The sequence below is a fragment of the Dermochelys coriacea genome, chromosome 11, assembly GCF_009764565.3.
Source record: "Dermochelys coriacea isolate rDerCor1 chromosome 11, rDerCor1.pri.v4, whole genome shotgun sequence".
NCBI lineage: Eukaryota > Metazoa > Chordata > Testudines > Dermochelyidae > Dermochelys > Dermochelys coriacea.
This window is the reverse complement of record NC_050078.2, coordinates 20193527-20215928: the sequence shown is the minus strand read 5'-3', so window position 1 is coordinate 20215928 and position 22402 is coordinate 20193527. Positions and strand designations below refer to the sequence as shown.

Below are 22402 nucleotides of genomic sequence, written 5' to 3'. Positions count from 1 at the left end.
TGCAATCACAGCCGCCAATTCCTTCAGCACTCTCGGATGCAATTCGTCCGGCCCCATGGACTTGTGCACGTCCAGCTTTTCTAAATAGTCCCTAACCACCTCTATCTCTACAGAGGGCTGGCCATCTCTTCCCCATTTTGTGTTGCCCAGCACAGCAGTCTGGGAGCTGACCTTGTTAGTGAAAACAGAGGCAAAAAAAGCATTGAGTACATTAGCTTTTTCCACATCCTCTGTCACTAGCTTGCCTCCCTCATTCAGTAAGGGGCCCACACTTTCCTTGGCTTTCTTCTTGTTGCCAACATACCTGAAGAAACCCTTCTTGTTACTCTTGACATCTCTTGCTAGCTGCAGCTCCAGGTGCGATTTGGCCCTCCTGATATCTTTCCTACATGCCCGAGCAATATTTTGCATCTTACTATGTCTGGACCCCAAGCTTTTGTTAGGTCTGTTAATGGGCATACCCTGGTGGCAAAGTGAGGAATGAACCGTCTATAGTACTTCACTAGTCCCAGGAATGCCCTGACCTGTTTTTTTCAGAGTGGTTGGAGCTACTTCTGTATAGTTTCTAACTTGTTGAGTTGGGGCCTCACCATGCCCCTCCCCATTATATACCCGAGGTATTTGGCTTCAGCTAGCCCGAGCAAACACTTGGAGGGGTTTGTCATCAGCCCCGCCTTCCTCAGGGTATCCAGCACTGCCTCCACCTTCTCCAAGTCCGTCTCCCAGTCGGGGCTATACAAGATAACATCGTTGAGATAGGCTGCCGTGTACTTGCCATGTGGTCGCAACAGTTTGTCCATGAGACTTTAGAAAGTAGGAGGCACCCCATGCAACCCAAAGGGGAGGACGGTGTACTGATATAGTCCCTCTGGAGTTGTAAAGGCCGTCTTCTCTTTGTCGGCCTTGGCCAGAGGGATCTGCCAATAGCCCTTGGTCAGGTCAAGGCAGACATAAACCATGCTTTTCCCAATCTGTCAATTAGGTCATCTATCTGGGGTATAGGGTATGCATCAAACTGGGACACTTCATTCAGCTTTCGGAAGTCATTGCAGAACCTCACGCTGCCATCCGTCTTAGGCACTAAAACCACTGGACTTGACCATTGGCTATGAGATGCTTCAATGACTCCTAAGGCCAGCATTTTCCTGACCTTTGTCCTGATCTCCTCTCTTTTGGCCTCCGGGATCCAGTATGGCTTGACGTTCAGCTTCACTCCAGGATCTGTGAGGATGTGATGGTGAACCTCAGTAGTCCTGCCTGACTTTTCTGAGAACACATCCTGGTTGCATTTAATCAGGCCGATAACTTCAGATCATTGCTCCGGAGTCAACTCCAGGGATATTCCCACTTGGTCGGGCTGGTTGCTTATAGGCAATGGTGCCCCTAGCGCAACCGCATGTGCTTCTCTATGCTGCCATGGTTTCAGCAGGTTTATATGGTAGATGAGATTACTGGTTCTGTGGATGAAGGGAAAGCAGTGGATGTATTGTTTCTTGACTTTAGCAAAGCTTTTGACACGGTCTCCCACAGCATTCTTGTCAGCAAGTTAAGGAAGTATGGGCTGGATGAATGCACTATAAGGTGGGTAGAAAGCTGGCTAGATTGTCGGGCTCAACGGGTAGTGATCAATGGCTCCATGTCTAGTTGGCAGCCGGTGTCAAGTGGAGTGCCCCAGGGGTCGGTCCTGGGGCCCGTTTTGTTCAATATCTTCATAAATGATCTGGAGGATGGTGTGGATTGCACTCTCAGCAAATTTGCGGATGATACCAAACTGGGAGGAGTGGTAGATACGCTGGAGGGGAGGGATAGGATACAGAAGGACCTAGACAAATTGGAGGATTGGGCCAAAAGAAATCTAATGAGGTTCAATAAGGATAAATGCAGGGTCCTGCACTTAGGATGGAAGAATCCAATGCACCGCTACAGACTAGGGACCGAATGGCTCGGCAGCAGTTCTGCGGAAAAGGACCTAGGGGTGACAGTGGACGAGAAGCTGGATATGAGTCAGCAGTGTGCCCTTGTTGCCAAGAAGGCCAATGGCATTTTGGGTTGTATAAGTAGGGGCATAGCGAGCAGATCGAGGGACGTGATCGTTCCCCTCTATTCGACACTGGTGAGGCCTCATCTGGAGTACTGTGTCCAGTTTTGGGCCCCACACTACAGGAAGGATGTGGATAAATTGGAAAGAGTACAACGAAGGGCAACGAAAATGATTAGGGGTCTAGAGCACATGACTTATGAGGAGAGGCTGAGGGAGCTGGGATTGTTTAGTCTGCAGAAGAGAAGAATGAGGGGGGATTTGATAGCTGCTTTCAACTACCTGAAAGGGGGTTTCAAAGAGGATGGCTCTAGACTGTTCTCAATGGTAGCAGATGACAGAACGAGGAGTAATGGTCTCAAGTTGCAATGGGGGAGGTTTAGATTGGATATTAGGAAAAACTTTTTCACTAAGAGGGTGGTGAAACACTGGAATGCGTTACCTAGGGAGGTGGTAGAATCTCCTTCCTTAGAGGTTTTTAAGGTCAGGCTTGACAAAGCCCTAGCTGGGATGATTTAACTGGGACTTGGTCCTGCTTTGAGCAGGGGGTTGGACTAGATGACCTTCTGGGGTCCCTTCCAACCCTGATATTCTATGATTCTATGATTCTATGATCTGCTCCAGCTTCCAGCTACCTGGCTGTCGGACCTTATAGTCGACTTCTCCTATGGCTTCTATTATCTCATATGGCCCCTGACACCTGGCCAGGAGCTTGCTCTCTGCCGTGGGTATGAGCACCATTACCCGGTCTCCCACCTGGAACTTCTGGGTCATTGCTTGGTGATTGTAGTGTGTCCGTTGGGCCCCTTGAGCCTTCTCCAGGTGTTCACGCACAAGGGGGGCGACTTGGGCTATCCTGTCTTTCATTTGCAATACATGTTCAATGATGTTTCTCCCGGTGTTCGGCTGTTCTTCCCAGCCCTCTTTGGCCATGTCCAATATGCCCCTGAGGTGGCCACCATATAATAGCTCGAATGGGAAGAATCCAGTGGAAGCTTGGGGAACCTCCCATACAGCAAACAGCAAGTAAGGCAGCAAGCTGTCCCAGTCTTTCCTGTCATGACTAACCACTTTCCATAGCATGTTCTTCAATGTTCTATTGAAGCGTTCAACAAGACCATCAGTGTGGGGATGATAGACTGATGTCCTGAGGGTCCATATGTGGAGCATTGTACATAGGTCCTTCATTACCTTAGACACAAAGCGGGTCCCTTGGTCCATCAGGATCTCTTTAGGTATCCCTAATCTGGAACAAATCCAGACTAATTCTTTGGCTATGGTCTTAGACATGGTGTTCTGTAGGGGTAAGGCCTTGGGATATTGGATGGCATAATCTAGTACTACCAGAATGTACTGATGACCCCAGGCTGACTTCTCCAGTGGCCCTACTAGATCCATAGCTGTTCGCTCAAATGGGATTTCAATAATTGGTAGAGGTACCAAAGGGGCCCTTAGGTGTGGTTGGGGCCCATGTAACTGACATTCTGGACAGGAGGTACAATATCGCCAGACAGCCACATAAATGCTGGGCCAAAAAAACCTCTGAAGAATTCAATCAAGGGTCTTATCTACTCCTAGATTGCCCCCAAACAGATGGCTGTGGGCCCCTCTGATGCTTCTGTGAGAACAAGAGTTGTTCTACGACTTGCTCTTGGACCTGGACTACTCTGTATAGCAGATCACCCTTAATCACATAATATGCCGTGGGCCCTTGACTCTCCCCTCCACGGGGACCCCTCAACTACTTCTTTACAAATATTGCTGTATATTGGATCATTGGCCTGATCCTGACCAAAATTCCCGAGTGAGGTCCCCATTTGTCCAAACTCAGGGGGATCTACCTCTGTCTCCCCCTCAGGGAAAACCCCCGGGAACAAGGTCCGGCTATTGGGTTGTTGATCTCCTGCCCTGCCCCGCTGTCCATTGAGCCACCTCTTTCCCCTACAAGCATAGATTTCTGGTACTGGGTCAAGATCCTCATTCCCCTCCTTTTATCCGCCCTCCATTCCCTCCGAGTCTTCCAGGGCTTTCCCAGTGGGGAGAACAAATCCTGGCCAAATTCATGGAAGGCTGGGGGAGGGGGTTTATCTATCTGGGCCACCCCCTGGGTCCCAGGTTCATTATTTTCTTCCACCTTCTCCCTAGGGAGTAGGCTATCAAATCCTGGGAAGTCTCATCCGATAAAGACTGGGCAGGGGAGTTTCGGAACTACTACCACCGTCACCTTAGTGGGGTTTCTGAAAACTTCTATTTTTACGGGGATGGTCAGGTAGTAACTGACATCCCCATGCACACAGGATATTCCTGAGCATTTGGCCCGGGATAGTTGGTCCTGCCCGACCAGCTTTCCCGAGACCAGCGTGATTGCACTTCCCGAGTCTACTAATGCGGTGGTCTCTATACCATTCATCTTAATGGGTCTAACGTATCTATGAGGGACCATCGCAACCCCTACTAGTCTTATTAGCTCACATGGTTCACCTACATCTCCCAGTTCACATTGCATGGGCTCTTCTAGATTTGGGCATTGGGCAGTGATATGCCCCAATTCGCCACATGCATAACATCGGTACCCTGCTCGAGGCAGCCCCCAATTTTTCAGGCTACTGGGCTTTATCCCCAAGCCTTTCTCCCCCAGTCCTCAAGTCTCTCTGGGACCTCTGGCTACTCTTCAGCCTCCTTCCTCCCCTCCGTAGTCCGGCCTGGTGCTAGGGCAAACCAGGGCCTCGGCGCAGAGACTTGTCTCCAATTCTGGCGCCTTCCTTCCCCGGTGGTCTACAAAAGTTCTTGGGCTGCTAGGTGTCTCTCTACAAGGGCAACTAGTTCATCGTAGGAGGAGGGATCGTTTTGGTGAACCCTCCCCTGTGTGTCCGATGGCAACTCCCTCATGTACCTGTCCAACACGAGGATTTCAACTATCTTCTCTGGCCCATGGTTCTCAGGGTGGAGCCACTTCCAGGCGAGGTGGATTAAATCAAATAGCTGAGCGGTTTGCTCCCCCGGTATTTCCACTCATGGAAGCGCTAGGCCTGTATGGCTGATATCGCATCTCACCTTGCCAGGATTTCCACCTTCAACTGGGGGTAATCCATAGCTGTCTCTGCGGTCATGTCGAAATAGGCCTTCTGGGGCTCCCCACATAGAAATGGAGCCAGGATACCTGCCCACTGGTCCTGGGGCCAGGCCTCCTGCAGTGCCGTCCTCTCGAAGGTGAGAAGATATGCCTCTATATCGTCACCTGTAGTCATCTTCTGTAAATAGTTGCTTGCCCGCAGCAGCCGGAACCCCTGGGGCCCATGCGTCAGCGTGGTCAGGGCTTTTAACTGGTTCACTACTTCATTCAGGGTGGCTCAATCTTGGGCCGCCTGGTTCATCAGTAATTGGTTCGTCTCCTGTTGGACGCATACTGACTCTTGCTGGGCAGCCATCTGCACCCTGGTAGCCTCTTGTTGGGCCGCAGTGGCCTGTACCAATGCCTTCACTACATCCTCTATTTGTTTTTGGGGTTTTTTTTTTTGTGATTTACCCTGCCTGGAGATGGCTTGCCACAGAGCCTTACTCACTCACCACATCCCACTTCTCACACCAAGTGTGGCAAAATACCTTGTTCGCCTCAGTAGGCTCAGTCCTTTTTAGCCTTGGAGACTCACGTTTGGGGCAAAGCGAATCCTTATAGGTGGCACAGGGTCCTGCTACTCCTCTCCTCAGTCAGTCCCTTGTGCATGTTTTCCTTCCCTTCTGGGGAGCGAGTGCAGCCTCCCTACTGGGCAGGGCTGGTGTCTTGCTTCAAACAGCCTACTGGCAGTTTCCCTGCTCCTCTCACTCCCTCACTCTCTCCCTCCTACCACCCAGGGGAGGGTTTAAAAAGGTCCCAAGTAGTTGGAGTCAGCTGAACCTAATTGGTTCCCTAGCAACCCCTTTTCCAGCTGAACCTTATTGCCCCCTGGTTCTCTCTCCTCAGTGGATAGGGAGGAGCCTTTTAATCCCCTGGGACTAATTACTACCGCCCTTTTGTAGCTGTTTGTCCTGGGTTTACCACAATATGCTGTCAACTCGGAACACAAATTTACTGGAAAGCAGGGCTATTTTCCCTCTCAGGTATCTTCCTAGCCACAACAGGTAGCAAAACAGCCATGATTCAAACAGGTCAGATTACATCTTGCATTTACTGATATTCAAATAAATAAGTAGTCTGTTGCAGCTCTGATAGCCGTTGTTTTGATCAGTTGTGCTGATGAGCCATGATGTTTGGAAACAACAGTATAAACAATAAACTAAATGCTTCAACTGTCTCTGAAAAATAAAAGATCTCAAAGGGAAAGCGTTCAACTGATCAGGCTGTGTCCATCGGAAACATGCAAAATGCAAGCTATGCCAACTGTAACTAATATTTGGTAGAATTATTCGTTAAATTTCTCTTTACCTAAGTTGAAAAACCAGTGTACTGCTAGAATTGATTTTACTCTTTCGTGTTATCTATTTAAAAAAATGAAGCAAATATTTTTGGACTGAGTAAGAGGCAGGAGGGAATGACTTGCAATTAAAAAATTAAGGCTTCTATTTCTAAAGCTCCCTTTGGCGCCTGAGTATCAAATCCAATGGAACTTTAGTGAGATTTGGATACCTAACTCTTTTAGGAACCTTTGAAAATCCAGCCTAGAAGAATAAAATATTTACTGTTTGGTTAATCGACTAAGATGGGTATAACAGTGTCCGTGTAGTTGAGGGGTATAAACTTAGTGAACACCAAGAAGGAAGAGGGATTGGTGAGGGTGATACACAGCAGGCATGAAGTAAACAAATATTTAGATTGCGAACCAGGAAAAACTCCTAATGGTGATATTATTAGTATCATAATAGCTAGCTATTTAGATCACTAGGTCTTGCATTGGGATCTGCTAGTGCAGACATCTGCACCTGTTAGTAGAGTCACAGTGATGTCAGTTGGACTTTGCATGCACATTAGTGTGTTTGGAAGGGAGACTTAATGGGCTCTGCAAACGTATGAGTGTTTGTATGTATACCAAACTGTTACGAAATGTGTCCCCACCCCAAAGAGCTTGCAATCTAAACTAGATCACATACACAACTAGGCAAGATACAGTTTGAAGAAATAAGGGTGGGGAGAGATTATCTGAGGAAAACAAACTAGAAATAATTCCTGTAAGGAATGGATTTTGAAGAGGGATTTGTGGCAGGCTAGAGATACACATGAAGATAGATTGATGCAAGAGCAGGGGCCACAAAGCTGAGAGTGAAGATGAAGGGAGAGTAACTATTGGGAGTATAGGGAGTGAGAGAAGAAGATGGAGGGAGCTGTGTGCAAGGACAAGTTTTTGTATGGTCTTAAAGATGAAGAAGAGTCACTTGTGTTTGATTTTATAAAAGAAACAAAGGAAAGAATTCAGTGTTGACTAGAGGTGACATGGTTGGAAGGGCTGAGCAGGAAGATGAGTTCAGCAGCATTTCAGGTTGACTGGAGATAAGAGAGGAGGGGGTCAGGCAGGGGATTGTTCCTGTGATTAAGGTGAGTGAAGCCCAAGGCATGGGCAGAGATTTGGATAGTGCAGAAAGAGGGGAAAGGATAGTACTATAAAGGAAAAAATTATAAGATATCATGAGAGCTTTGCTCTGAAATGCTGTTCTGTAAGAAATGTTAGAGTCCTCATAATTTGAGACATCTGCCACTAGGCTGGAGAAAGCAGTAGGAAATATACCCAGGGAAAAACTCTGTTTTAGAAGGGGATTGGTTAACAGTTCTCGTTCATTGCTGATGCATATGAATTTATATTTTTCATCCAAAAGAATTACTGAAATTCAACTGCATCTTACAGAGTTTCTTCACTTCTGCCAAATCTTAGTCCATTAAATAGATGTCATAACTGAATGTCTTTTCAAAGAGTTTGTTTTCTCTCCTAGTGTTCTAGTAATAACTATTATTTTCTTTGATCAAAAATTAATCTTCTTTTTACTAGTTAGGTAAGTGATTATCTCTTGGTAAGGTAGTCCCAGTTGGTTCGTGCCCTGCATGAGCTCATGTTTCTTGTAGAGAAAAAGAATTGTAACTTGAATCTACACTATAATTTGCATTATATTTGTACTGATAAACACTGGTTTCTTTCCACACAGTAGAAGCTGAAAGGTGGGGAGCCAAAAAAAGTGATGCAACCAAAAGACTGCAGATTCAGGGTCTGAAAACAAGATATCTTGTTATTAAAGGATTTATGGAAGTTGAGTGCCTAACTACTCTCTGTGCCTTTAAAAATCTCCTTTTGAATATCTACTATTTGTTTGCACCATGTAGTTACATATCCCATGAATAATATTTGTACCCCAATTCATGGGGGGGGGGGGAAGGAAAGGAAAGGGAATTATTTGTAGGTGAAACATTTAGCCTACAAAAATGAAGGCAGAGCTGGGGCTTAATTGAAAACCATTTACAAACAAGTTCCAAGATAAAGCCCTTTACAATCCAGGCACCCAGTCCTACTTTCACTGAAACAAATGGTAATTCTGGTCTTAACTTCAATGGTAATAGGCTCAGGCCCTAAATTAATATCTTATAGTCTGAAGTCTGTAACACTTTCACTTGCACAAGTGTGTCAGACTCAGACTCAGTGTGCAAGGAGTTTCCTTAACCACATAACTTTACTGATGTGAGCACCTTCCAATTCCTATCTTTATATGACATGTATGGTGGTGAACTGGACTCAGAGATTAGTTTATACAAACTACCAAAATATAAAAACATGCCAGAAGCAAACCATTTCAAAACCAGACTGGATCAGCATGTGCCATAAAAGTGCAGTCACTTCAGAAGGGTGAAAGACATCATCTTAATTCCAACAGAGCAAATCTTGGTAAATATAACTACTGTATTTCTTGTAATCTGCTGTAACCACTTGGCCCCACTATAAACTAACACAAAAGGAAGTACAGGGTATAATCAAGCACAGAGAATCCACCTTTGTTTTGACAAAGGGAAGACATTTATGTAACACAATAAAAGTTTGTTATGGAAGAGGATGGTAAAAGATGAGGAATAAAATTGTAAGGCTACAAAATGCTAGGTTGCCAGGTATGAGTTTTACAGTGTTCCCAACATATAGCTAACAGTCCCTAGTATATCACAATTTAAGCCTTGTTTATGATTCATACATGAGTTATCTATCTATGTACCTAGGTTCTAATAACCATGCAGTACAAAAGTTGGAACACATTAGCCAATGCATTTAATTTATTGAAATGCTTGTGGATTGCACTATACATGGCTAGCTATATTATGTTTAACAAACTACTCATAGAGATGTGCAACTCTTAAACTTGAATACGTGCAGCCTTAGCAAGTGGTTTTGACCAATTTTAACTGTGTTATGAACCATTCATCATAATCTTCATGAAGATATAAATGTTTTATACAATAACATGACCAGTCCATTATAAAGTAAATGTATTAGCCTATACTGTTCATGTGGGGCTTTCTTCACTCTGTAATTATTTAAAAGGCATTGATACATTCATTCATCCTGTACTTATTAAAATAGTTATTCTTTCCTCACTGATTTCCAGGTAAACTTTAAAATAAAGCAAGAAACCTGGACTATACTGCACAGTTATATAAAACCGGACCTAGGAAATGTATTTAGCAATAATAATTAGCACTTATATGGTGCTTTACACCTTCAAAGCACTGTACAGCATCTCTTTCGGGTACATTTTCCTGATTTAACAGGTGGGAAAACAAAGAGTGAGAGCAAAACTTCTGACCTCATTTATATCTATGCAATTTCATTGATTTCAAAAGGGTGGCATGTGTGTAACTGCAGTCAGTATTTGGCCCAGACAGGCTAAGCGATTTGCCCAAGGCATACGTGGTTAGTGGCAGAGCTGAGGTTAGAAATCCAGTGTTTCTTGCTACCACTCCATTACTTAAACTGCAGAACTTTGCACTCATTTATCCACAGGTACAGCGCTGACAGAAATAGTGTAAAATTTCCCCATAATGTCCCTGACAAGAATACTTCCCACCCTGGACTTGGATAACCCATCTCTAGTCTTGGAAATATAATTCCATGTCTATTTAATTCTTTAATCCAGTCTCTGTGTCTTGAATTCTCTGAAAAGACTACAGATAAAGGTATCAATTGTGATGAAAATTTTAGTAATGTATACAGTTGTCTATCAAGAATAGAAATGAGACCACTATTTCATTTCCAACTGCCTCAGTAGGGAAAGAATTTCTAATTAACACCAATTCAGACCTGTCATCTAAAATTAAAGCCCCTGCCAAGTCTACAAGTCAACCACATCTCTTGCTCCCACTTTTAAAATCAGTCAGTATTTAAACACTATACAGATTTAAGAGAATAATAACTTAATTGTTACATATATAGGGCCACACACTGGTATTGATCCATGTGGAGAACAACCACTGAAGTAGGAACAGCTGCTCTCACTGAATATATATGTAACCTTGTATAATTAACTAATTCCAGTATCTTTACTGTAAATGCCAACAGCTGAGGCAAACAAGGAAGTGACTCAGATTTGATATGGGGGCTATGACTGTTATCATCATGATAGCAGAGAGCTAATAAAATAAAATTGAGATAATTATTCCAGGAACTTTCAGCACAACTTGCATATTAACTCAGCTTAAGAATGCTTTAATGAATTCAATTGAAGTCAATTAATTACATTTCCAAGTCAGATGAATCCACAGTCAAGACACTGTAGGTACTGCATGTTATTTGATCACTGAATATTTAACAGAGATGGCAGAATTTCAGTTTCTGAACTGTTTAGCTGGTTCTTTGAGCAATCAAATGATGTCTGAACACATTATTATAACTGGAACTAATATGAAATCTCTAAAGCCAAATGCAAGTAAATCTAATTTCCTAATGAATTTTCAAAACAGGCAAGCTTCAAACTGTTTTTATTTTGAAATGAATTAAAGCCTTCATGTTGAAACTACATGGATGTTCCTTAGTTACAAAAAAGAAAACTTTTTTCAGAAGATGGTCGTCTACCAGTGGAAGCCATTTTGGATTTACTCCTTACTGATAAAGAATGTCAGAATAATAGGGAAGCTTAGAATAAGTAACCTTGAGCTCCCTGAGTTCAGCAAAGAAAGGAATGGAATCACAGAAAGCAACATTCAGGTATTAGATTTCACATTTTGGGTAATTGAGAAAGGTAGTGTACAATGGGAAGAAGTATTAAAATCCGCCACTGAGCAGTAATGGTGGGAAATCCTAAAAGGCACTATAACCAAAGTACAGCAAGCTGCAGTTCAACTGGAAATAAAGAATCCAAGATGGAGCTGCAGAAAAATCTGAAATGAATCAAAACCATACTGGAAACATAAAAGGGAGTAAGCAAACAAACACAAATTCTTAGAGTCAGAGGAAGTGTCCAAAAAAGAAAAGAGCAGGAAAAAAATAATAATCAAAGTTTATGATAACCAAAAAGGTGTAACTAAGGTCTTTTACAAATATATCAGGTGAAAGAAGTGGTGAGGAGTCCATTGTTTGAGCACTGACCCCTTTCAAGTCCGACTGATTTCAAGAGGAATCAAGGGCATACAGCGTCTTGAAGGTTAGGAATCCACATGAGGAAGAGGACATATAAAACTATACCGAAGACACTAAAAAGTACACCACGGGAAACAATTCTTCATTGACGAGGAATAGATTGGATGGTCTAAGAGGTCCATGTCCAACTGCTATGATTCAGCGAATCTCCTACTGGAATGAGTTTATTATCAATCATTATCTAAACCACTTAAATTAAGAAAACGCAGTACACCAAGGTGTCTGGGAAGGAATTCTAGCATGACAAGAATCATAATCAAGTATTTTTCAATCTAAGACTCACAGGAGTGGGTCATTTCAGAGATAGCTATGACATGGTGGCCATTTAGTCCTGTCAACTGCTAAGAAGTTTAATGAACACTGACTATTCTCAAGAGAGCCACAAATACCATGGGACTGGAGAAGCAAATCTTGTGAGTCTACAATTTTCCACAATACATTCTGGCAACCTGTCTCACAAAAATCTATCACTAAATGTGTGTGAAATATTTCAAACCATATATATATTCATAAAACTCAGACAAATCTTTTAGTATACATATACACACTAACTAAAAGGCTTGTCGGAGTTTTTTCTTTTGCATTTTGATACAATCTTACTCAAAATTTTGATAAATATTTGAATAAATCATGTATCCTATTTCTTGAAAATAGTTCCATTTTTTAAGTGAAAACGGCCTTTCATTGAAAGCCAAAAACAACGGAAATGCATCCGATGAAGTGAGCTGTAGCTCACGAAAGCTTATGCTCTAATAAATTTGTTAGTCTCTAAGGTGCCACAAGTACTCCTTTTCTTTTTCCAAAAACTTGTGTTTCACACATTTTCAGTTTGAAAACAGCCATTTTGTTGCAATTTTAAATAAAACAAAAACGTGAGGGTTGAAAATTGCATGCAACGCAACAGCAACCTCTGTGGTATATAATTCTACTAAAGAAACATTTTTAATTTCAGATAAGTTTAGCTGTGAATGTACCTTGTCCTCTCAGAAATCAATACAAACCTTAACTCAGTCATCATTTTCAATATCTTCTTTAAAAGGGCTCAGTACTGAAACAGAGCCGGCAGTGGAAGTTTTCCCATTGATCTTAATGGGAGGAAGATCAGGCCACACATGTATAATTTTGACAATCATGCTTTGCCTTGAGAGTATACTAATAGATCCATGATTAATAAATTTGCTGTCACCTCTTTAAATGTGACATAATCTATCTTAAAATCATTTAAAATAATTTCACAGTTCTACCACTGAAGTTTTTTAAAAAGAGCAATAAAATATAGGGGATGGATGGCTCAAAAACAGAACGTTAGCCATCTGGATGATGCATTAATATCTACCGGGTAGTTGGTATCAACTAAATGCTGTTATTGTCCAATGTGTTTTTGGAGACCTAAATGGAATGAGAAAATGGTTCAGTTCATTTCTTTGTGGACAGCTGTCCACACAACAAAAACAGTCATCATAAACAACAGTAACTGGCAGCAGCGTTGGCAGTGTCAGTAGGGAGCCATGGATTCGACATACTTTGAAATGATAATATGTTATCACTCCTAGAGGAAGATTGTTTGAAATATGTTGGCTGAAGTGTCACAAGGAAGTATGCACCACCATTGTCCATGCTGTGCTTATTCTGTGGGTAAATAAAGGTCACAATAACAAATGCCTGCACTCTGTGCATACAAATACTTGTGTACATACTTTCAACATTTGAAAGCTATTCACATGCAAATGTCTGCACCTGCAAAACTTGGGCACATGTATGTATACATGCATATGCAAGAAGCATGATAGAGGCCTTGCTGAAAACATACCCCTTAGTATCTCAATGTAATGTTTTTCAATGGCCACTCTGTGTACACATACTTCAACCACCTCCAATTTCTTCACGTCTGCTGTCAGCAACACCATTGTCAACATGAGCAACTATTCTAGAAATTCATAAAAGCAACAGTGATTTGCTTTTCACTCTTTGATAGAGCCTTGTTTACTCTGTAGTGTCCAAACTTACTTTATTCCAAAAGTGGTGCTGCTATAGAAAATAGTCAGATCCTAAATTTGTCTGTCAACTTGTGCTATTAATAATAATTTGAATCCATAGAGCAACTTTCATCAAAGGATATCAGTGCATTTTACAATCACCATTTAATTAAACCTCCAAGCATCTTGTGAAGAAAGTATTATTAATTATTATACCCATTTTAGAAATGATTAAATTGAAATACAAGGAGATTAAGTGATCTTCCCAAGATCACAAAGTGTGTCAGTGAACAGAAACGAGAACTCAGGCATCCTGATTCCCAGTTCTCTACTTGAATCATCATATTTCCTATCTTCCTATAGTATTTGCCTTTACTGAAGTATCTGTGATACAGACCAAGATATTCCAGTTCTACTCAGGATCCCCATCTCTTCAAAGTCTCCAAAGTGGTCTCATAGTTCTGTCTTGACTGGTGAGGCACAGAGCACTTCTTGCATGGTACGGAGGGCTTTGAACTCCCACTGGGCCAATGTCATTTGACTATGGGGCAAGTGACAAGTCCTGAGTTCTCATTTCCGTTCTCTGACTCAGTTTGACACTTTGGAAGTTGAGGGCATTCAGCACCTTATCAATTGAGTCTGTATCACCTGAAATGTCTGATTTTTGCTTAATGAAATGTAACAGTAGGGTTTTCAAATGTGCTCAGTGTTGGCCTAGCTCTGTTCTCACTGAAGTTCTCACTTACTTGTATGAGAAGTGTGTTAGGCCAAGAGTGAACCATTCTGAAAAATCTACCCATGAAGACCAGTGTCATCTTTGCTGTTAAGAAACAGAGCTGTTAAATTATCTGTGTTACTCAAAATAGCATAGGAGTTGAATGTTTTGGTGACTCTCTAAAATGATTGAAGAAAAGGATCATCTTCATTTTACAATTTACATCAAGTATTCAGAGTTCTCTGTGCACAGATTTCAGTCTGAGTTAAGCCATCAGAATATGCATGTTGTCAACTAGAGATACTGAAGTTACACCTCAAAGACCTGGATAACTCCTGGATACTCACTGAACAGGATACCCATTGAACTGAAGTCAGGGTGGACATTTAACTACTGAAGTACAGCTGCCCTGGAAGAGGTTTTGCTGGGTCAGTACTGGAATTTTTGATTCACTGGTGCTCTCATGTAATTTTTGAAGTAATGTGGTCAGAAATGATATTTTATTACAGTGGTTAAAAGTTGGAGGTTTTTTAACCTCTGAGTTTCAACATGCTCATCATTAAAGGTGACGTGCATTGCTTTTTCCTAAAATAATCCTTGTCCCCGCCTGAAAGAAAACCTGATGTCTATTTCTGTTCTTTTTAGCACAAAGTTTAAGACCTCATGCATTTGGCAGTTCAAAATGTTATGACTAAGACTTGGTCCAGCTTTTATTCCTTAGAACCCAAAGTACCTTCTCTACCACGGGAATCTTCTTTCATGTCACCACTTGAATGGTTGGCTTAGAGCTGAAAACTGAGTCTCTGTTTGATTAGTAGATTGTACTTGGAACATCATTTAATAAGTCTCAGACCCAACAAGCTACTGCCTACACTTAATATTCCCAACACATTAGCTTGTTAAGCAAACTGTATATACAGCTCAGGAATATAAATCTAGAACATAATTTCCTAAAGCTAAACTCCCTGCTTTTCCTTCACTGAAGTGTATTTAAACTAACAGTATATTTCGTCTAGTTTACATAGTGTTTGGCTACACCACAGGCTACACCACAATCACAGTATTTCCTCTCCAGTGCAGATTTTCCCCAACCTAGAACCAGACATCGTCCTCCTTACTACAGAGTCTCCTCACTCAGATCCTTGTGCTGGTCTTAGTTATGGGTTGATAGTATTCACAGTTGCAAACAAATCTGATCCTGTAATTCTTATTCACATGAGTAGCCCCATTGAGCATGTGGGGCAACTTATAGTAGTAAGCAGTATGTTTGTTAGTTGCTTTTGCAAGATCAGACCCTCATTTTGTAAACTCTTCAAGACAAAGACCTGTTATTTTATTTCTGTTAAGCATATATATATATATATATATATATATATATATATGAATGTCCAGATGATAATCAATTGTCAATTTAAAATCAAACTCCAGCAGCACATAATGGCCTCCCTTTCACAGCAACTGGGTAGCATAACTTTTAAAAACAAACAGTCTGTTCAATAAACTGAATTGATACTGACACTTCTAATGCCCTAAAATTTCTGGTTTAGCACTTTCCAATGGTGAGTCTGTTACACAAGATCAGACAAAGGGGAAACGTTTACAGAGTTGGTCATTTCATGATAGCATGAAGAACATCTATTTCCATTCCTGGAAAGACTCACTGGTGAAGAAAAAGACATTTCCCAAGACTAGCTGCTGCTATCACAGTGGGAGTTTGAAAAACTATCCAAGAAAGAGATATGAGTTTGGAACAAAGTGTTATACTGCATCAGAGCCCTGCTGCACTAGGGGTAAGTACAGGAATGAAAATACAATTTTTATTTGACATGTCCCCATGTGGAAGGAGAGAAGCTTGCCTGACTGTGCAAGGAAACTTTCTGCGTCTGCAATAATGGAAACACATGCCCAATAGCTGTTCACTGTTTTGATAATGAACCCTATAATACAGGGACAATGTTTATCTGTCATTTAAGTACAGTGCTCTCATATAGGTAACTTATGTAAGACAGGTGTGTTACAAAAGCTGTCTTGATTTTTCTAAGTTAAAATAATAAAGTAAAGCTGGGCAATTAGTGTCTGAATCATAACACTGGCGAGTGAGAAACACTCTGCTATGTCATACCCACCAGGACCAGAAATCTGCACAAGATTCAGAGTTTCCTTCCATCCTTCTCTGGGGGGGGGGGAGTGTTTGGAGGTAATGTCATGGATGTAGGGACACTTCAAAGAGCACATGGATAAGTGGCCTGTGCCTTTGCACAACTCACAGTCCTCTCCTTTCCTCATGGCTCTATAGCTCAATCATGCAACAATGGGCTTCTCACTAATTGCTGTCCCAAACACTGCCTCAAGAGTGTTTCAAGGTGTGAAGAAGGAAGCAGTGCCAGATAACAATGCAATTCTGTGCAGGTTTGAGGGGGGAAAAGCAGTCATCATCTCAGCCCCAACCTTGCTTTGCCCAGAGCCAGGTGGCTCCAGTGCTACAGTTGACATGTAGATAGCTATGAGAGTTGTATAACTCCACTATAAAACACTTCCCTGTGCCCAGCATAGATGGCCTTTCCTGGGATCAGGAGTCAGCAGGTGATATGCCATGGAGCTGCTGCCCTCTATCCCCTTTGTACCTGCTTTGGCACCAGTCCAAATGGAGCCACAATCTGTCCATCTGTCATAAATAATTACTATGTGTTTTTCGAATTAGTTTTTCTAAGGCAAAGTCTTTGGAGAAATAGCTGACATCTAAAATCATCAAGATTTAACCAGTCTAGACGTAGAATCCATTGAGCTTGACTTCCCTTGGAAAGTCAGTTATCCTTACTACTGAAACGTGTACTACAAAAAGGGAGCCTAAAGTGACTCAAGAAGAGGAAACTGAGAAGCAGGCATGAAAACATTCCCCTAAGAGACACTGTAAAACCCATTTACCTGTGGACACTGGCTCCATTGTCCCCAGTCAGACATTACACACTCATTAGGGCAGTAAAGATTACACTTTTGGGCTTCATTTGGGATTTCAGACTGATCACACAGCGTAATGGGCACAGTCTTTCCTTCACCATCCTCAGCAGTATTTACACATCTACAGGAAGAAAATTAATAATCTATTATATCTGGTAGTAACAGCTTAATGTATAGAACAACAGAGGTGCTTATTGACAACAGATCTGTATGTTTCCAAATGAGCCATTATATATATACCATGAGTCTGCACAGTAAAGCTGATCAAACTATTTGTTACAAATAATATTAATTATGAATTTAGAGAATTGTTTTGAAACCTATGCTAACTCAATGCTGACTTCCTATATGCATTTGTTATTTGTAAATATTTAATAATAGTTGAATAATTTTAAACCATGAGATGTAAGCTTTAAATTTTGACTTCTTGCTTTGTGTGGTTACCATGTGAATATGAATAAATAATTGGTCACCTATGTCACATGATATTGTTTCTGCTCCCTGACTGGAAGACAGTGTTTTGAAATAATAAACACACTTCCAGAACAAATTTTTGAAGGAATAATCACCAGTAATATTCATAAAAAGTTGGAGATAGAGGAATACTTTCCTGAATAATTAGTGGTTGTGTGAACACTTGCAAACAATTAATATTACTCCATAAATCACAGTGAACAGAATGTGGTGGTTTTATTTGAAAAAAATATTAGTGAATCCAAATTTTTCCTTATTGTTGTTTAGCCTGCTCTGAATGTCAAAGGAAGAGTTCCAATTTAGGCACTGTATGACTTCAAAGAAGTCACGATCATAACATTCTATAGGTGCTTGGCAGGCCGGTTCTTGCTCACATGCTCAGGGTCTAGCTAATCACCATATGTGGGGTCAGAAAGGAATGTTCTCCAGAACAGATTGGCAGTGATCTTGGGGAATTTTTGCCTTCCTCTACAGCATGTGGGTTCGGGTCACTTGCCAGGATTATCTGAATACATTTCACCTAATCATTTCCCAGTCATTGCAAGGGCCTCAGGCACTTGTGAACCTTGATCCCTCCTATTCTGTCTGTGGCTCATAATAGCTTAGTCTCCTGCAGGTTGTAATATTTTGGTCTCATTTCAGTTGTTGGGTTAGTGTGCAGGTGCTGGGTGGCGTTGGTAACCTACAATGGATGTGCAGGTGGTAAGACGAGATGATCTAATAGGCCCTTCTGATCTTTAACTCTAGGACTCTGAATAAAACTGCATCTGAAAGTGGTTTTGTCTGTAAACCTTTACATGTCAGTGCACACCTTTTTCCACTTCAGAGATGCTGGACATTCACTTTCACAAGCCCAGTTATTTTTTTCCTTATGGAAAAAAAAGTTTCAGTTTCTTTATGTTTAAAATAATTATGCCTTTCTTTTCACGCACCTGATTTTTCTAGTTTGTATTCCCTCTCCACAGTGGAGGGAATTTTGTTCGCTGTTCATTTTGCATGGAGACCATGGTTCTACTACCCAGGAATACTGATTACACTCAGTGTAACATGGGACTGCCTCATACACCTGCCAGGGAAAAGAATCAAAATTATTCATTTGAACCACTGAGTATCTCCACAGAAATGCCTTAGGAAAACAACAATAAAAAGGACACCACTGAAAAACACCCTGGCTTATGTTTGTCATGCTAAAAATGGTGTAATAGGTTTAAATTCATTGATTCATTATTGACTTGCTGAAAGATGTGCAAGTATGTAATGAATTGAATGGATGTAGCATCTCTAGAAAAAAGAATAAATAAAAAGCTATTTTCTAAAACCTGAACAAGAATTCCATTACAATTTCATTTGCTCAGACTCATCACACAACATCTATCAGATGTCCCTTCTCACAGTTATACAGCATATTGTATTCGTAGATGTCCTTTAAGACACAAACTGAAATATAAGAAGCATTTACTTTTTGCATTTAGTGTGTCATTATAAGTCATTCGCTGTACAGAAATGAAATTTTATGCATTCTGAGCATTTTTTAAACAAAAATTGTAATTAAGTTTTTCCCTAACAGTCACTTAACTTCCATATGTCTCCCAGGCAAACACTATTGTGTATTCATGTGAATTCTGTTTTCCTCATGTAAAGTATACATCTGAAAGCCTGAAAAATGTTTAAAACAGCTATTCAAGCTATTAGTAACACTGTACTGAAACATATTATATAAAAGTGTGTTTTTATGTTTAAATTAATAAATGTATTAACATTGTTTTCAAGGAATACTTTACAGGGCAGCTTCCTGTGCATTTATTTTGGTTGTATTTCACTGAACTTGGCCAATAAATCCAGCTTGCCTGCATAACTGAAGCTGAACTTTTAAGACACAGTGCTCTCCATTGCTCATTATGAAACACAATACACCACTCTGAAAAAAAAAGATTGCATGTAAGATATTGCTCTCCAGCACACCAAAACTTCTTTGTCTTGCTGCTGGGGAACATCTCTATGCTGACAATTACAATGACTGTAACTCATACCTTTTCTTACAAAATGAGAAACTTTTACCACAATGTTGTAGTTCACAATTTCATTAAAAAATGGCAGATCATGTCCATGCATGTTCTCGCATTAACAATAAGGAAGCCTTATTTGCAATATTATTTTGCAATATCTTTTTGAGGTGGGGGAAGGGCTAGAGATAAAGTACTGTATAATGGAAAACAGTGTCTGCATGTTGGTCACAAATCAAATGAAAAGGAGAATATTTATTTTCTATTCCTAAAGTGCTTTTTAACAATGTCAGAAACTAATTTTAACCGTAGGCCTGCCTTCAGCTCTGTGTATACAGAGTTCAGGTTTAGCTGAAAGGGGCATGAGATAAACTGAAAAGTGAAAATATGTGAGGACAAAATGAAAGAAGACAGAGGAATGGAAGCGAGGATTGGTGAGAGGAAAGTAAGGCTTTAACTAATAAAAGAATCATATTTCATGCCATGAAAGCTGAAATGGGAAACAGGAGGGTCAGAAGCCAATTGCTGTTAGAACAAGGAGGTGATAACAGCAACAAAGAAGTCAGCTTAGAAGGATGCGATAAGAGGAGAGACATAAGAAGTGTAGCTATTTAAAAATAATGGAAATGAATAAAAATGGAAGGAAATGCAACAAATCTCAGATTATTGAGCCTGTGGATCAAGTATGACAAGATATAACAAAGGCCCTACTTCAGGGACAATAAAAATTTGTTCATGGGTGGGATGTGTTATTTCTGCATATTTTTAAGCCTGAGTCATATTTTAAGCTCTGTGTGCACATAACAATGGGCCAGGTTCACTTGTGCTAATACACAGGACTGAAAATTACATTTCCATGTAATAACCTACATGCCAGTACAGAGCCACCATAAATAAGGGCAAGTGGCATTACACTGGCACCCTTATCTTGGTGTTTTTTGAGATGGAGGAGGAGAATTTTATGTTTCCAACTTCATCCCTCACCAGAGGGATGGGGGTCTTGCACAAAGTTCAATATCAGCTCTATCAATAACTAGTGAATCTGAGCTAATCATGTCTTTACACTGAGGCACTGACATAGATAAGGTTCAGGGATACTTACATCTGTGGAGCTATATTTATATTTAGGGAGCTAATATAAATACTAAGATATTCCTTCTTACACATGTAAGGAGTGGTCTAGCTGCAACAGTACTGATATATTTTGCTGTACACTAATTCTAATTAATATTAATCTGAGTTACACAAGTGCAATGAAAAGAGAATATAGCCCTTTAATTACCATTTATTGGAGTTTCATTAACACACAGGAATGACAAATGTCTGCTGAAAAGTCTAGAGAGGCAGTGTGTTCCAGTGGTTACAGCAGGTGGCTTGGTGCCAAATTCTTTTCCTTTTATTCCTGATTCTGCCACTGACTCACTATTTGACCTTGAACTGGTTACTCCACCTTTGTGAATTAGTTTATCCAGCTGTGAAATTGGCATATTAATTCTTTTCTGCTAAGTATAGTGATGCCTTTAATTAATATTTGCAAAGCATAATTAAGCATTGAGCATGAAGGAGACTACATGTATAAATGTGAGGAATATTTGTTTTCTTGCATGGAAAAATCAACTATTGGCAAGTGAGTTCTATGACAAAATGTCCTCTATCATAAGAGCCATTGGAGATCAATAGTTACATCAAGGTGTTATTTCTTAAGATATGGGCTTAAAATGGGTGCTCTCTGTGTGAACAGAATGATCCTTGTCACAATGGGGAGGCAAATAATATAGACAGGAAAAGCAAAAACAAAACAAGACTTAGCCAGCAACATACCAAATGACCTGCAAACTGGTGCTAAACCTCTGTGGAGCCATTTCATTACAGAATGACAAGTCACAAAATATTAATGGAGTGACACTTCAGAATGGTGGTGTGATGCCTGACTCATCATCTCTTGGTGTTATCAAATGCTGACTGTGAGGACACATTAATGTTTCTTTAAATCTATAGAAAGAATGGTGGGTCTAGGAAGATTTTAGCATCAGAGGGCTCAGGTCTGTTCTGTACCTCCAGATAAAAACAGCCAGGGGTGGGGCAGGTGAGAGGAGGAACCATAAAGTCTTGATGTTACCTTTGTGCTGCAGTTCAACCCCTGGTTTATGTTAACAACAATCTCCCCAGGTCAGTATATGAGCAGTGCAGCAGCTCAGAATCCCTGCAGTGCTCTGTGCAATACAAGGGCTTTCGGAGGAAAAGGAACATATGGCCACTTAAGCTGCTTCCGGGAACTGCTTGAGGTAAGAGCCAACCGGAGCCTGCACCCCTGATCCCCTGCCCCAACCCTAATCCCCCTCCTACCCTCCAAACCCCTCGATTGCAGCCCATAGCACCCTCTTGCACCCCCAACCCCTCATCCCTAGCCCTACACCAGAGCCTGTACTGCAACTCCCTGCCTCAGCCCAGAGCCCACTCCCTCACCCTGAACCTCTAATTTCTGGCCTCACCCAGGAACCTACACTCCCAGCCGGAGCCCTGACCCCCTCCTGCATCCCAACCCACTGCCTCAGCCTGGAACCCCCTCCCACACCCTGAACTCCTCATTTATGGCCCCTCCCTGAAGCCCGCACCCCCAGCCAGAGCCCTCCACCCCTTCC

General features: G+C 41.3%; 1 protein-coding gene across 1 annotated transcript in view; it reads right to left on the bottom strand.

Moving 5' to 3' along the window:
- THSD7B (thrombospondin type 1 domain containing 7B) overlaps positions 1 to 22402 on the bottom strand; it is a 516892-nt gene that overhangs the window by 48667 nt on the left and 445823 nt on the right. The window contains exons 16-17 of the mRNA XM_038422837.2: positions 18690 to 18823; positions 17251 to 17404 (exon numbers count right to left, since the gene is read on the bottom strand). Of these exons, the coding sequence (XP_038278765.1) occupies positions 17251 to 17404; positions 18690 to 18823 (288 nt within the window). The remainder of the gene's footprint in view (positions 1 to 17250; positions 17405 to 18689; positions 18824 to 22402) is intronic.